This window comes from Haliaeetus leucocephalus, unplaced genomic scaffold (genome assembly GCF_000737465.1).
Source record: "Haliaeetus leucocephalus isolate CR32 unplaced genomic scaffold, Haliaeetus_leucocephalus-4.0 Scaffold206, whole genome shotgun sequence".
Lineage (NCBI taxonomy): Eukaryota > Metazoa > Chordata > Aves > Accipitriformes > Accipitridae > Haliaeetus > Haliaeetus leucocephalus.
The window spans coordinates 9,340,515-9,358,290 of NW_010972642.1; the positions used below are offsets into that span (position 1 = coordinate 9,340,515).

Here is a 17,776-nt window from a genome sequence, read left to right on the forward strand (position 1 = left end):
AACAATCGTTTATCTAAAGCGAAGCACTAAACTTCTTGGCACTCCCCATCGTTAATGCTACTGTCTTCATCAGTTTGCTTGTAAGTCTTTCAGAAACACCTTTTGTCACTTCCTGTAGAAAGCCTTGCAAAACCAAAACTTTTGGCTCACTCATCCATATTTACTACATAAGCTTTATTCTTATACTGACTGTAACAAACACAGGTAGATTGAACTACTTTCTGATCACAGAAGCACAGTGTGCATCACAAGATTGCAAAAGAGAAACTACGAAACCTATGAGCTTTTCTTCTTTTTACTACATTGTCTTTATTCTCAGCCAAATATCAGTACACTCTGCATCAGAATAGACTGGGTCACTATTTATTTGTTCTCAAACACCACCCAGTTTCCTGTTATTGAAAGAACAGAACATATGGCAAGGTATGTGCAGCAGGTCCATGACAAAATTGCTAGAATGCCTGAAACTCAAATTTCTATTTGTGTTTAAAGTCCGTGTGTATTTACACATGGGAGTCTGAGGCATATTGGCTCTGCTTAGTTCAAGGTAAGTTGCATCAGTTTCTCGCTATCTGGAGCACTAAACCAGTCCATTGATGTAAAGCAACAAACCTCCTTCACCTGTGAAGACTACAAGACAGCAAGAAGAGATTCTCCCAGAAAAAGTGTAAGACTTCAGTTCACTTAGTCTCTCTGCCAAGTCTGTAGTTGAAAATAACTATGAACTGTGTTACTATGTTTGGTTATAAACAGATTGTGCAGAAATATGGGGTATAAATTAAGCAAATCACAAGACCCAGCAGGAGTAGCTAGAAAAGACATTTGTCTTATTACCAGATATAATTGTGTTACCTGGGAATGCCGTCTTTGGGTGCTTGATCTTCTTTGCACAGGTGATGCAATTCAAATGTGCTATCTCTAATCTAAATGGATTATGCATTTGCAATACCTACCTTGGAGATAATGAAAGAAAGAATTAATACACTTCTGTAAGGTGGAAGTAAGGAATTGTCCTGTATTTTTCCGCATCCCTTACACTTTTTTGTCCCTTGCCTGTTTCCAGCCTGTGTGGATAACTGAGACATCCCTTGTGTCAGGTGTTAGAAGCAGAAGCGAGATTGTTGATGGGAATGAAGCAGCGATGGTACCACTCTTCACTTTCCTTTCTGTCTCAGCAGAGAGAGGCCCCCATGGAGCCTCTTACCTGGAGCCTGTATGCAGGATATATTCCAATTGTTTTCTGATGTAATTGTGCTGTCGCTCTCCATTGACCACCTGACAATAGTGGTCAGCCTGAATCGTGTTAGCTGATATTATGAGGCAGGGTGATGGACACCACTGGACTCTGTGTTGATAAATATTTGCTTGCCATCTATTCCTACAGGACCCAGCCTTACCACATAGTTAAACCAATACCTTTTTCAACTTTCTGTTGCACCTGACAGTCAAAATGGCAACTGTTTTCAAAAACAGCAGACCCCACAGTATCTCCCATGAAAAGAAAATAATAAATTGTTGCCTGCTCTTCCAAACATTTGAGAAATTGATATGAAACTATAGATAACGTACTGACATAGTTTGTATTTTATGTAGAATCTATACTAAGTTACTTCCTGAGATTTATTTTCTATTTGTCAAAACATTAATAATTTAGATATTTTTCTGGAATAAGTCTCTTCTCAGGACAATGCCACCCATCCCCAATTAGTTACTGAGATTTTTGCTACCTGGAGATGCAAAATCATAGTCTATTAAGATTTGAAATGCTTCTAATATATGGTGGGGTAAAGGAGAAAGCACACTATGCCTTGAATTACATGGTCTGAGATATGCAAACCTCAGACAATTAAGAAGAGAATAAATGATGCTGTCGGTGGAATAGTGGGTTGGGTGGCATTTCCTTAGGATGACCAACATCATTATGAGTGGATACAAAATTATTATAGATCTCTGTAAAGAGAGATGACTGACATTTTTAAATGCTCATTTGCAAAGTAGTAAAGAAGCAGATAATTAAATTTAAAGGGCATTTTCCAACCATAACATTAGAAAGATTAAGAGGTTAAACATTAACTTGACTGTAAATCCCTCCATTATGTCTTTCTACAAACAAGAGTGTCTGCATTTTAACTATTCAGTGCCTTTCAGGGTATCAAACATTCAATGTGATTGCATTGCATATCACAGTCTAAAACAAACAGATCCAAATTAGCTCATTAAAAATGTAAAACAAAATAATCTAATCCTACTTTACATATACTAAAAGATACACTTCAGAAACTTCATGAAAGCCACTCTGGACTTCATATATGTGGAGGACATTGATCTTATCGATAACATGCTTAAAGCCTTGAAACAGACTGAATTTAGAACTGAACCTCATTTACACTCAGAAACAAGAGAAAATGTCATCTAAGTGATGTTGCCTACAGCCTGAAAGGGCACCACCAACCCTCAGAGACTTTTCTTATTTACTTTATGACTGGATATGCAGCAGGGAGCAGTACATGCTTTTGCATATGCTACTACTGAAAGTCCTGATATGAAAAAGTCTGAGAGTCACTATCATGGACATCATTCCAGCTTGACCCAAGGAGTCTGCTTAGAGATGGAAAGTTGCTTGCCTGCTTTTTGACAAGTCCACTCTACAATGACAGCATCTGGATTGGGATCACACAGCTGTTTTCTTCCTCACTGCCAATTTCTTTTTGTGGTCTTTGTAAAGGAAGAAGGAAAAAAATGACCCACTGAGAAGCAGTTATACCAAAGTATCTTAAGCCTGTTATATCATGAGCAGAAAGAAAAAAAAAAAGAGACAAGCAGACAATCTTTCTCTGGGGTTGTTTTTTTTTCCCCCTCCAAACATTTCCTTTCAGATATCCCTTTGAAGTCACAGGCTTATAGTGTCTGTGACTGAGAGCAAGGAGCTGTGAAATGTGCCTTTGAGCCATAGACTTCTCAAAGAGAATCACAAGGCATATATGACTGGGGTACACGACATCTGCAAATCAGTGTGGCGTTATTGAGGCTTTGTTCAGCCTCAAACTCTGGGAGCTACAGAGAACCAAAAACTTCAGCAGGAGAAAATCAGTTCTCCCATCCTAGTTCTGCCTTCCCACTTGGGGCATCTCACTGCTACTGTATGCAGTGACTGTGTTGGTGTAATTTGCTTATGAAGAAATAATTGAGCATATGCATACATTCTATATATAATATAATTGCTTATTATATGTGCATAAATTAGGTATATTTACTATCTTCTGCTCCTCTCAGCCCTGTTATTGCTGTGCTACTATTGGATACTTTCGCATTGTTAAAAATATACTGCCACTTCTCTGCTGTTATAAGGTCATCCCTTCAAACTAGCCTCACAATATGCCACTTTTCATACTTACTAAAAACAATCCCTGCTCAGATGGATCTGATTCACTTCATAATCAAACACACAGATTAGCCAAACACCTCACTCCTGACTGGTTATGTCTCCTGGTTATGTCTCCTGACTCACGGGTCTTCTGCATTTCTCACCTAAACCAATTTTCATTACTTCTCTTACATAAAGGATATTATATAAAGGATACTCTGCCCCACTGATCCTTCTCAAACAGGGGGCAAAACGGACTCTCATGATTTTGGAACTGTCAGTACTGACATATCAGTTTCTTACAAACTTCAGAGAAGAGCTGATGAAGGTTAGGACTATTTCTGTAAGTCGCCTGGTAGAGCCACTGATCAGCCTCACTCAACATTCATCTCGAGTGGGAGGGCAGCACCGTAGTGTGTCAGTACAGCATCGCTTCCTGCTAGACTTGCTAGGAGGTTTGTATTAGACTGCATGAATCTTTTTTGCCTTTCTGCAGTTTAAAGTGCTGAGAGAAATGAGACCTGAGCACTGCCAGCAAAGGGAGTAGTAACTGTTGGACCAGAAGATGAGAAAAACAATACAGTGTGACGTAAGGAAAGGGATAGCCAGAAGACTGATCTGAGCAGCAGAGAGGTGGAGAACAAGATGAGAAGGACCAGAGAGACTGAAGGGTAACCAGGTGCTGCACTAGGCAGCAAGGAAAAATGAAAAGGGAATGAACGAGAAGAGTGATGTGGGTCTGTCCCAGACCCACAGGTTACAGATCCTGCTTCTCCCTAAAGCAGAGCCACTGCAAAGGTCTGAGGGAGGAGCGTCGCTGTTAAGGAGAGGAGTTGCACTTGGTAATACAAACAGAAGCAGCAAAAAAAAAGATACCAACACAACTCAAATACCCAAGACATGACTTCACAGAGAGCTGTGGCTGTTGCATGGCACTGAGCTGTGCCTCTGCCAGTTCGGCTCAGACAGCAGGGACGTGGTGCGCTGGACACCAGGCTCCGGGGGTCCCCAGAGTTCGGTCACAGTTTCCCTTCATTGCTTACTTTATGTAATTTCTTTCTATTTTTTTTTTTGAACATTTTACCTTCCTCAAGGATCACAGGCAGAAATATAGAAACCCTACGATAAATGACAGCTTTACCTGGAGATAAGCATCTGAATCCCACTTGATTTTCTGAATCTCATACCTTTTCGAGGCAGACCCATCATGGAATTGATTGCTAATGGTCCCAGACCCAGGGTCATGGCTTTGCTGCAGAACTGAGCAAGAAAAGAATGATAAGGCTTGGGGGAAATAAATTCATGTCCACAGCATAGATAACAGCACAGCAAACAACAAAAGCAACCTACAGGGAAGAAATCATCTCTATAGGAAAATTGAATAGACTGGAATTCCTAATTAGGGGAAAAAAGGTAACTTTTTGAAAAAAATCATTTACATCCTCTTCTCCAAAGAGATTATGGAGGCCAAGTCTTAGTGAATGGCAGCAGGATTTAAGAAATTACATGTTTCAATGACTACTGGGGGAGAGATTTCAGATCTTTAAGTCACTTCAGTGCTTCAACAATACTGCTCAATGCACAAGATGTGAAGGAATGCTAGCCAGTCCCTCTGTGGGCTGGCATGGGATAATGCAGACAGGTACTGAAACTAGGGTCAGTGAGGAATTTCTACTGAAAACAGGCAATAAGGCATGACAATTCAAGTAGCCCAGGTGAATGCTCATGCAGAACTCTGTTTCTCTTGCAGTCACTCTTTTTTCTTTCTCCTCATTAACTTCTTTTCTTTTTCATTCACACCTCAGTCTTGTCCCCATTTCCTCCCTCTTGCTTTCACCCCATTTATTATTTTCTCTTTTCTTTTGCCCCACACCTCCTGATATATCTGTCTTTAGGTATGTACTGGTGCCCATCAAATAGGTTTGTGCTGCGTGGAGGCACGTTGCAATGCAGCAGTCGCTGCTGAGTGATTCTGCTGCTGTTGCATGGCACAGTGGGAGGGATTTAATCTCAGTCATGACGCCCCAGGGATTCAGCAGTTTGATGGAGGAGATGATTGTTCCCTAGGTACATTACTAGGTAGTATTCCTATCTAGATAGTATTTCATATTCCATAAGTTTGCTTTACCATCAAGTCCCAATTTAAAGAGTTGTTAAGTAGAGATAGAATTAGATCGAGAGAACTGGACCATGTAGGTGACACTGCAGAAGACGAGGGTAAAGTAAAACGTCAGGAAACAAAATATACTAGTTAGTAGTCTTTTCCTCCTCAGACATGTTTGTTGTGGAAAGGTGGTCTGAGATGAGGAAGCAGAAATGGCAAACTTGCAGACAATAAAGATAAGCCTGCCAAAGGAAGGTAGAGAGTAATCTACAGCATAATTACGGAATTTCAGCATATTAATAAGACCAGTTTGAGATCCTCAGTACCAGAAATGGGAGAGCAGCTGACTTCATGCCAGTAAAGTAGTTCTAGCAACAGTCTTGGTGAAGCTGACGTGGTGCTTCTGCCACGACATGAAAGAGGTTCCTATGCCATAAAATATAAGAACAGTCTCTAGAAGCCTGAATTTCAGAGTCAACCTATTTGTCTCAAAAGCCTTTCTTCTTTTTTATTTTTTTTAACTCATCTTTGAATTAGAATGAAAGGTGCAAGGGACATCAAGTATATTCATCACCATCACCCTGTGGAAGCGTTGTATCTCACAGACTTCGTTGCTAAAGTGACAAGATCAGTTTGCAACCCCCCTGGTGGAATAACAGTATTTTCTCTACACAGTTATGTCCAAGCAGTTCCTGTGACAGGGGCATGAGTTTTTGTGTTTAGTAATCATAGTAAACTGTCTCCCATGAGGGAGAAGCTGAGCTGAAGCCTTTGCACCTAGGGACAATATTTGGTGTAGCCTTTTCATGCCTCACAGTGCAGATCCATGCATACAATAATCACTTGCTCTTCTCTATCCTGTGTTAGTTAATGCCTCTCAGGCTTTAATAGTTTTGGATTCAAATAATCCCATTTAGCACTTCTGGCACCTTGCATTTCAAATGTTCTGAATATTTTCTTTTTGCAAACATGCAAGAGAGGTCAAAGTTTGATGTGAACAACCTTTGCAATGTCTCTTTAAAAATCAAAATGTGCAGAGAGCTTGAGAGTATTTGCTTATGCATTTTAGTCTTCCTGGCCCAGTGATGCTGAATATATTTTTAACAGAAGGTACATGGTCAGAGACAAGTCCCCCTGTTTCCCGTTATTAAGTTAACCTTGTTAAACATTACATTATTGTTTAACATAGGATAGGGGCTTCTCTTAATGCCATGGTGAATTATTCCTATGCAAAGCTAAGGTATTTTACCTTGTTAACTGCAGCATGTTGAGACCAGTATCTGGAGCCATGCATCAGAACCAGAATCAGACATGGATTTCTTAAACCTGGAGTGAAGTAAAAATGCAATTAGTTTGCAACTACAGTCTATGTAATTAAAGTAGGTAGCAGTCATTTAGTGAAACATAACACAGTCAGAGTCTTAGAGAGACTATAATAATGTAGCAACTGGGAACATAAATGCTGCAGAAAAACTGCTAAATAAATATTTCCTTCCTTTGGCAAGGAATATGTAATCTTTGAGGTTCTCTGTCCACAAAAGGGGAGATGATCGTGCAGGCTCGCAGTAAACATTCAAAGTTGTGATCAACATGTTTGTAATTAGCTATAGCAAACACTTCATTTGAGATTTTCAAACATATTACAAACATTTTGTTAAGTATTGTTAGCATCTTTCACAAACTTTTCTCAGACTGCAGAATGTGCTTCGAAATATGGATTCTAATTTGGGAATTTAGGTACCACTCCTTTCTGGTAAGGTAAAGAACTAATTAGGTTCTTTCACTATTTCACTATCACCGCCTTAAATGTGGTCTGCAGAAGTACAAGCATAAATAAAGATTTAGCTGCCCTTTCAGAAACAAGTTTGAACTAGAGTTCAATATATGCTTAAATTCTTGCAAAGAATTTGAGTCAACTCCTTTTATATCTGAGTCAGCTTTCTTCTCTGTGTTTCTAATCTACATCTTCGGTAAACTGTTAAGTAAGATGGAAGATGTGTAAAAATCCTCAAGATTAAGGGACACAGAAGCAGAACGGACTAGATTTTCAAGCTCTTGAGAACTTCATGTAGGGGTGACCATGATGGACTTAACACGAATTCTAAAATCATTTGCTGAGTAAAGAAACTGGGCACTTTCCAAAGCAGGTTCAAGGATGATCTAGAGGTATCACAAGTGAGTCTGCTAGATCATAAGTGGGTGAATAAGGAAATCACTGATAAAAGCAACGTACTAACACAATTTCCAACCAAGGGAAAAGGAAAGATTTTCTTTAACTTCAGTAAGAGTCCCTTTGGGCCCTCGGTATGTTAATATTCCTGTCACAGACACTACTGAAGGCTGCAAAATCTCTGAGGAACAGTGAGAGTCTCCATGGGCTTATTCAGGGTCCCTAAAGGATCTCCTTGACTTGGAGGGATTTGCAGAGATTCACTGAAATACCACAGCATCTTTGCTGCACTCATTGGCATGTTGAGGAGGTTAATCAGCAGTTCTTTGAGAGACCCGCCCTGTACTGTATTGTAGTTCTCCGTTATTATTTCATCACCAATATTACTTCAGGCTTTGGCAGAAAAAAAGTCATTTAAACCAGAAAAAAACAGAAATAGTGTGGGTTTGTGTTTTTTGTTTTGTTTTGGGTTTGGTTTGTTTTTTTTTTTAGATCTACCTGTACATGTTTTAAATAAGAGATGCATTTCTGTTATGCATTAACTCCAGGTATTCAGAACAAATTGTGAGCTGGTTTCAGCCAGCCTTCTGAACCCTCTCCTCTTTCACAAGCTTTGCCACTTGTCACCCAGGGACTTTGAGTAGCTCTCATAAGGTTTTTCTATTTAATAGCACAGGCATGATAGCTGATATGAGGATAATGAAGTACTGTGCCTCCAATTCGTGCTGGGCTGCAGAGGGAGTACTTACCTATCACAGCACTGTCCCTTCAGAGAATATATCCTGGAATCTAATGATCTTCAATTCAATCTTAACAGAAGCTTAAATAACTCTTCTGCTGAGGGAAGCTTTCTTATGGCTGGGGATAGGTATAATTTTGGTCTGAGTTCTGGTATGAGTATTTTATCTAAAGTGCTTGAAGAAGGTAGTTATAGTCAGATAAAACTTGTCTTGTTGTGGTTGACTGGTGGGCGGAGCTTCAGTCAACTTCCAGCAACAGTGGTGTAGTGCAAGGAGGGAAAGAGAAGTGACTTACTGCAATCTGTCACTTTGATCTCCCTTTTCTAGCTAGCCTATAACCTCTGCAAGTGGAAATCAGCATAGGTCCACTGACTAAAAGTGTGTGTGGCGTGAGCTAGTCCCTAGTTTTGTCACCTTTTGATGACACCAGCTGCTCTTCTGACCCGTTTACAACCTACTCTGAAACAACACTTTGAGTTGGATCATGCCCAAAGTGGTGAATAAATAATACTGGTGGCAGTGGATAAGCTCAGGCCTGAGCGTGTGTGTCTGTGCAGCGGCTACCCCAGCCTAATTATACCTCAGTATTCAGACTGTTTGCTACAAGAATATCTAACTGTAATGTTTCAGAATTTCATCAAATTATATCTCTGCTCCTTAATTATAATAAAGTGTAAATTATAGTAAAATGTGGGGGTCCTCCACCCGAGAGATGAAGTAAGTATCTAAATTTTCAACACATATTGAAGCCATCCTACTGCTGGAAATGACTGCTTTATCTGGTAGCTGCCTTTCTGTGCCTCTAGATGGAGATCCTGTCCATTTAACTCAACCCTCTAGAGAGAACTGTGGGATGATTCACTAAGAGTTCCATTTTGGTTTTCATATTCCATAGACCAAAAATTACCTTGTTCTCTGATTTCTGGGTTATAAAATCATTTTGATCATATTAACCAGATTTCCACCACCCCCACACCCCCTACCCCCTTCACAGCTTACCTGAAAAAAAGGAAAAAAAAATGCTATTCTGTTCTAGCTTTCCACAGCAAAAGTGTCCTGAAGTATTTACTTTGCTTGCAATGTAGTGGTGAAACCCTCTGCCTTTTCAGTTGCCATTCTGCAAATTCCCTCCAGCGTGTAAGCACCTCTGACAAGCTGCGGTGTGCAGTATGGCAGGTGGGACTCAGAAGGAATGACATGGACCGTTGTATTCAGTCACTTCTATCATATGGGCAACCATATCATATGTTTCCATGAGAGTGCAGAGGAAAGCCTTGCCATAACTCCACCAAGAGACTTGGTTGTTTGCTCTCTGGTTTGGGACCAAGGATTCTTTATATACAATCCTAGCAAGAATAAGGAGACACATGACTGAAAGTATGTCCACTAGTCCAGGAGGTAAAAATCCCTTTTTGTGGATCAGAACCAGTTAGATAAAACCAAGCCTATTAAGCATATTTTTCAGGTTTGCCCAGTGCATTCAGATGCAGAAGTTAGCTTGTAATGATGTCAGCTGCCAAAGAGAGAAAGCAAATTCTCTCTTGATTACACAGGTCCTGAAAAACAAAGACACATCTGCAGCCAAAACTATACTTACAGAAAGATAATAGATTAAGTGCCCTAGTACCACTGGGTGACTATCAGCGTAACAATAGTGATAGTAACAACAGTATACTAGAAATACATAATTATCCAGACCTTTGAGGAAAAACTGCTTCTTTTTTTTTTATTTCCTGAAATGAGAGAGACTATTGGTTGTTTGGGGGTTTTTTTCTATACTGTCTATACTTTTCCTTGTGCAATTTTGAATACCAACCAGCTGGGCTCACGGCACTATATTTACCAGTTTTAGACTGTAACAGCAGCAGCAAACAAGATGTAGTTAATAGCTGTGCAAATTCTCAGACCCTAACAATAGCACTGAGGCAGCAATGTTGATGCCAGCACTGCCACCTACTCGTGTACAGTTCCCTGCTGTTTTGGGAGGAGTATTCTTATTTTTGCTTTATTTCAATTGTTGTTAGTGGCACAATGTTAGTTTGCTTTTGTTAACGACTCTGACCTACTTGTTGTTTCAAATGTGCAGAAGTTGTTTATTTTGCTCTTAGGTACCCTTCCTGATGAGATGGGGAAAAGTAGATCCAGACAGGTCCATAGAATATCTTTTTTTGTAGGACACGTGTTGATTGAGAAAAACAAAAGTGCATGAAAATAAGAATGGACCACACCGAGGCAGTAACACTTTGCAAAGATATTTCTGGTTTCAAAGGATTGCAGACGATAACCCATGTGGTGAAGATTTTAGTCTTCCGGTATTTGGGAATTTTCTGAAATGTATTTTTTACCAAAAGCCCAGACTAAATCTATAATGTCTCTTAAAGTCTGTAATAACTTCTGACTAACATGCCTAGTATATTTGTCACGGGCTTATGGGTTTTGTTTCTCTCTTTTTTTTTTTAATACTGTGGCTTTAAATGATGCCAGGAAGGAATTTAGAATCAAAACCAATGCAGTTCAGGATCAAAATCAGTTCAGGAAAAAAAGGAAAAAAATCTATTATTGCTACAGCAAAAATCGAATCCATTTTACATAGGTTTGGACTAGAGAGGAACTAGATGAAAGAGAAGATGTTAAAAAAGTATATTTTACTTTTGTTTGAGAGTTGAATGCTGGAAAGTGCTCAGACTAGCAATGCACATAGGTTCCTGGGTAATCCCATTTAAATCACAAATAAAACTTTCAGGTACAGATTGTTTGTTTCCTCTTTCATGTCTTGACCTTTATATGGTTTCAGAGGATTCAAAGAAACCATTAAATCCTTACCATATTTAACTTGGCAATACGCACAATACAGAGGAAGAATTTGTCTAACAAACTTTGACAGGCATGGCATATCAGCCATTTTTTTCAATATACACAACATTTCTGCAGTCTCTTTTGTGACAGATGTTGGAGATATAGTCTAAATTTAAAATTACAATGATTACTACAAGGCTCATCTGCACCAAAGGGATGGGATCCTGTCAGGGCAAGTGGAAAGCAGAGTCAGCAGGATGCGATACCTAAACACCTCCTGTCTGAGGCTCATGATCCTAAGGGTGACAGGCAGTCCTTGTCCCTTCTCCTTGCCCTCCTGTTTCTGCAGGCCTCCTCCTCAGGGTCTGCAATGGAATAGGATGAATACCTTCAATGTCATCATTTTGCTTCCTCACACTCTCTGCGGTTCCCTTTTACAATGAACCAGCTGACAGACTTCACCCATCAGACCTCTGTTTTGCTCTTCCAAGCGACTGCTAGGGAGGTAAATGAAGGAAAGCGAAGCAGACCACGGCTGCCAGCGTGCTCTGTGAAGGTTTACTCCAGCCTGTGCCAGCCCGGACTACGTTTCTCCTTGCAAGTGGTAAGGGGGGTCCAGGTCAACCCACCCGTGCCCTGCTTCTGTCTGACTACTACTCACTGCAAAAAGACCTGGCATCACACCAGGTGAAAAGTGCACATACCATGTAGCCCATTCTGCCCCAAACCCTTGTCTAGTCAAAGAAGGGAAGGGAATGATTTTCAGCACTATGAATTCTTTAGAGGGGAGAAACTACTGCACTGGAAATGTTTCCCAATGACAAATCAAATATCGCACAATGAATTATTTTATATGTGGATTTCTTGGCTTTGGATATTTTCCATGCAGTGATTATGATATTTGTGTTCCACAAAGTCATATAGATCTTAAAATATTTTTCAGAAAATGAACTTGGTTGGTTTCCAGGTCACAAGTGAAATTTCTTGCCTTTTCTGGGTATTCCCTGTTTAGCAAGAATGCACTTAGTATAGAAGGATAAATTATGGTAGCCCACAGGAGTCAGTGGCATATTGTGCAACTCACACCCATGGGCTTGCAGAGGAAAGCTCTGTTTGTTCAAGAATAAGATCTGGTACTTCTCATAACGGGATGTCATATTACCTTAAAATGCCTCTGCCCCGTAGGTCTGTCCGATGAACACCAGCTGTTCCCATAACAACTGCCTCTCCAGCAGGAGAGATGGGCTCCGTGGCATGACAAAACCAGTAGTCCACAGTTAGTCCTGTACCAAGACAGCAAGCGGCCACGATAAGAAACAGAAACCTCACTACCAGCCTGATTCAAACCCTACTGGGGCCAACAGGAAAGGGTCCAGCACATTCCCAGGGGTCTTGGGTTAGGAAGCGTGCATACTCCTGTCTCTGCTCATGTAATGGTACCTCTGTCAGCGCTGATGATACATGTTGGTTGAAATCAAATGTTTCACCAGCCCTATACCTTCTCGTCAACACACTCGGCAAAACATGGTTCACTTTACAATCATATTGATGCAAGCAAAGGGAAGATTTTACTGGATTAAGTGATAGCAGGTATGTTTCTCCATACCTAAGAAAGCCATAACAGTCGCTGTAATTTGCAGTCCAGACCTACCACCCTTCTCATGGCAGGAAAGTTTTGTGCAGAGAGAGATCACTGGGAAAGGGACTCCTCTGCTTTGCTTCCATTCAAAAGAACACAGTGAAACCCTCTTCCTAACAACTAAAATTAGCTTTTAGCTTTCATCCAGCTCCTTGCATCCCAGATAATAAAATCAGGGCAATTTATACTGAATTACCAATACTTCCACTGGAAGTGGGTAAAAAAATCAGCTGAAAAGACTTAGGAATAAAGTTAGCTGGGAGACAGTAATTCGGTTTCACAACAGTTTTCAAGGTTTTAAAATGATTTTTAGTTCTTCAGTGGAATGAAAACAAACCTCTGAACATTTTGTCTAAATGAAATTGTAGAGAAATACTTGTTTTCTTACCATAAAGCACAATTTTTTTCAGCTCTGATCCTCTCTCACTCTCTTCCCTTCTTGCTCCCCCTCTCACTCGCTGTCACCAGAGGTAGCTGCAGAGCCCTGGATCACAAACTCGTCAGCTGAATTTTTTTTTAAATCAATACATCTCTGTGAGTTATTCTGTCTTTTGATAAAAAATGCACTCTGTTAAGAATGTTCATAAACAGCTCTGCTTGGGAGAAGTTCTTAGCTCGTCCCAAAAAATTGGTATCTTACATATCTAACTGGATAGCCAGCTGCTCAGCTGTGAGGTTTTGGGTGAAAAGCACACAATTGCTGAAAAGACAGCCCTATATGTTAGAGATGTCTGGGCTATTCTCCTGTATATTTTTTGCACAGAGTATAAATTCTGTTATATTCCACTCAGCCTATTTTTACTGTAAAAAGCACATATTTAATTGAACATTCCTCACAGTTTTATTTTCTTGAACCTGATCCCAAGGATTTTAGGGATGTACCTGCGAATAGAGAGTAGGAAAAAAATGTCCGTCTAGCCTTATATTCCTCTATTTATTCATGTGTTCTCTTCAACAAGGAATTGGCAAACAAATCTTAGCTGTTTTTTAAAGCAAAGGCAAATGCATGAGCCCCACCTTCTGCCAGTTGTATTTCTTCAAGTATAAATTACAAGATTACAAAGTTGCCTCAGACAGAAAACCTTTACCCTGGTATAGCACTTTGACTTTTCCACAGAGACAGACTTGCTTATTTTTCTTAGAGGTTAGACGGGTTTTTGTTGTTGTGCTGACATTTTGTATCATCTTCTTCCTTTTGCATCTGAAAGAAAATATGCAGTGCTGAAATGACAGTGAAAATGCATTGCTCCGTTTAAGTGACACGGATTGTATATGTGTGTGCATCAGCAGGTTAGTTACAGGGGCCAGAGGAGGATTCCTTAATCCCTGATGTACAGAGGAGCCAAACATAACTGATCTTTTTGTCTTCCTTTGACTGCACCACCACTTTTAGAAACTCTGTCTTAAAAAAGTGATGCCTTATGGGTGGGGAAAAAAAGGAGAATATTCCAATTAGAAACAACCTAACTTCTCTGTCACATCTGGCCTTCATGCCTCAATAATCCCTTGAGCACAGCTCATAAATAATGAGCGCTCGGAGACTGGCTGTACAATTCCAGTGCATTCTATTGACTTCCAGGGGATGCACAAAAGGATAGGACATATCCTGAAGGCAAAAACATGTGCTGTTTTCTTGGTCTTCTATCAAATGTATATTGCTAGTAGTTTAATTACTATTTATTGAGTACTGCTGGTAGGCTATCCAGGGCACAAAAAGAATTGCTGTGTATAAACAGAACTGATTTTTATCTGTTTCTTTCTTTATCATTACCCTGCTATCCATTTCAGACCTTTTGTGGCAGCTTATGTGATACAGATTAAAAATACTGTGATTTGAAAAAAATGAGAAAAACACAAGCAAGCAAGCATCAAGAGATAACCTCATCACATTAAAAAAAATCAACCAAACAACTGTTTTTCCAGGTACGAATAGTCAAAACGATGTAAAAAATAACTTTAATCTCACTGAAATGGAAAAAATAAAAATAAACATTGTACACATCTAACTAGATAGCCAGATGCTCAACTGAGGTGAGTTTACTAATTCTATTGACTTCAAGAGACCTACCCTTTTTCTGTTTATTGGCAGACCAATAACTTTAGTTTGATGCAGTGCCAAAATCTTTGCAAGTGTTGACAGAAAAGGTAACTGCAGTGTAAGAAAATGAGACGGAGACATGACACAAACTTGCTCCATACACCTCACAGAAGCATACCCAGGTGGAACATGAAGGAAAACCAGAAAGATAAGTCACCTTTGTGTGATCTGGCTCCTGGCAAATCACATCTTCACCTAGGGTTATAAGAATGGCATACCCTCAGGACTGGACTCTTTTATTTGGAATAGGGTTTGAAATGAGCAAAAAGTCAACTATTTTGTTGGTAGGAAAGAAATCAATACGCAGATCTGGTTCCAAAATTTTGAAGTTAATATTAGTCTTGTAACAGGACAAGGAGAAAAATGCATCTGAGAACTTAAAAATCTAGATCTGGATTCAAATGTTGTGTCTTTGCCACATATTTAGAGGTATCCTATCCGTATGCTATTCCTAAGGGGATATTACATGTTGTAAGGTGTTTTCATTAGCCAAAGCTGACTGGTCCTTCTGCACACATCTTCTACCTTTCCAAGTAGTTTTTCTGGGATCCATTTCCTAAAGGCAAAGGGACTAATTTCATGACGGTATCTGTTTTGTTTTCTTTCCTCTGCAGGCTTAAGTGATAACTGGGTATCTTGTTAGGAGAACAGAAATGAATAACTCAACATACATAAACTCCTCCACTGAAAATGTGATGGCTTTGGAGAGCCCCTATAAGACTGTTGAGGTGGTCTTCATTGTCCTGGTAGCAGGGTCTCTCAGTCTAGTCACCATAATTGGGAACATCCTGGTCATGGTGTCAATCAAAGTCAACAGGCACCTACAGACTGTCAACAACTATTTCCTCTTCAGCTTGGCCTGCGCTGACTTGATCATCGGCATCTTTTCAATGAACCTATACACCCTCTACACTGTGATAGGCTACTGGCCCTTAGGGCCTGTGGTGTGCGACCTCTGGCTGGCTCTAGACTATGTGGTCAGCAACGCCTCTGTAATGAACCTCCTCATTATCAGCTTCGACAGATACTTTTGTGTCACCAAGCCTCTGACGTATCCTGTAAAGCGGACCACTAAGATGGCAGGCATGATGATCGCAGCTGCGTGGGTGCTGTCCTTCATCCTGTGGGCCCCTGCAATTCTCTTCTGGCAGTTCATTGTGGGAGGAAGGACTGTCCCAGACGGGGATTGCTACATCCAGTTTTTTTCCAACGCTGCCGTCACTTTTGGCACTGCCATTGCAGCCTTCTATTTGCCTGTTATCATCATGACTGTCCTTTACTGGCAAATCTCTCGAGCCAGTAAGAGTCGGATAAAGAAAGGGAAAAAGGAAGCTGCCCAAAACCAAGATACAGTTTCCCCCAGCCTTGTCCAAGGTAAAATAGTGAAACCAAATAATAACAACATCCCAACCAGTGGGGATGGGTTGGAGCACAGCAAAATTCAGAATGGAAAAACAACCGGAGAGACTGTGACGGAGAACTGCGTTCAAGGGGAGGAGAAGGAGAGCTCCAACGACTCCACCTCTGTCAGCGTGGTTGCTTCCAACATGAAAGAGGACGAAGCTGCCAAAGATGCCAGCCAGGCTTCTGCCTCCCAAGACCATCTCAAAGTGGAGAACTCCAAGCTGACATGCATCAGGATAGTCACCAAGTCCCAAAAGGGTGACTGCTGTGCCCCTACCAACACTACTGTGGAGATTGTAGGCACCAACAGGGAGGAAAAGCAAAATAGTGTAGCCCGGAAAATTGTCAAGATGACAAAGCAGCCAGCCAAAAAGAAACCACCTCCTTCTAGAGAGAAAAAAGTGACAAGGACTATTTTGGCCATCCTCCTGGCCTTCATCATCACCTGGACCCCATACAACGTGATGGTGCTTATCAACAGCTTCTGCACATCCTGCATCCCTGGCACTGTATGGACCATAGGTTATTGGCTCTGTTATATCAACAGCACCATCAACCCTGCCTGTTATGCGCTCTGCAATGCTACTTTCAAGAAGACCTTTAAGCACCTTCTTATGTGTCATTACAAGAATATAGGAGCTACAAGGTAAAAATAATAACAATAATAACAATAATAATGGAAAGGGTGAAGAAGTTCTAAATTAAATTTAAAAAAAAAAACAAACCCCAATGCCATAGCACTTTATGCTCTTCTATGGAATGTGCAATCCAGGATGTTAGTGGAAATACTGACATGAGGCATCAGCTCCACCCCTGAGAACTACACTTAAAAACATTTTTTTTAATTATTGAAAATAAATCTTGAGGACATGGGTATGTTTGAGGAATTATTCAAGTATGTGGACTGGAGGCACAGTTCCTTGCTTTCTGAGAGTATCCTGCGGAAGGGCTTTAGAGTCTACGATTTTTTGTGATTCTGTGTAAAATACTTGTTCTTTTTTTTTTTTTTTTTTTTTTTTTTCTGTGTCTGTTTAATATGTCTTCATCTAGGAAAAAAAAAAAAAAGGAAATTTTAACAATAGCTCTGTGGAAGAGGCATAGTTGTTTGGAAGATCCTTACATAATCCAAATGAATCATGGTAGAAGGTTTCTAAAGCTCAAAGTTGTCTAAAGTTTTTTTGTCACTGTCATGTAAGAACCTTGATGTTAGGTAAATCATGATGAAAGATATTTTATGTTGTTTATGACACTACCATTTCCAAAACTGCATCAGTTCTGAAAGTGTACTTATGCTCAACACGTAACCATTGCCTAAACTGTCTGTCATTCAAAGTCTGCTACTTGCCCCTTCTAGGGGCTTTTGTTCCATGATTCCTTCATCACATCAAGATTAAAGTGAAAAAAAGCAGTCTTTTCCAGATTGCTACATCCCAAGACTATTTCAGCATCCATGTAAACCAA

General features: G+C 40.2%; 1 protein-coding gene across 1 annotated transcript; it reads left to right on the top strand.

The window, feature by feature from the left end:
• Positions 1-585: 585 nt before the first annotated feature.
• On the top strand, positions 586-17,139 carry CHRM2 (cholinergic receptor, muscarinic 2). Its single transcript, XM_010566250.1, has 2 exons — positions 586-667; positions 15,526-17,139. The coding sequence occupies exon 2, from the start codon at positions 15,565-15,567 to the stop codon at positions 16,963-16,965; it is 1,401 nt and encodes a 466-aa protein (XP_010564552.1). The 5' UTR covers positions 586-667; positions 15,526-15,564; the 3' UTR covers positions 16,966-17,139.
• Positions 17,140-17,776: the final 637 nt, after the last annotated feature.

What these genes read in the sequence shown, in the direction of transcription:
- CHRM2 (XM_010566250.1), top strand. Translation starts at nt 15,565, where the DNA reads ATGAATAACTCAACATACATAAACTCCTCCACTGAAAATGTGATGGCT.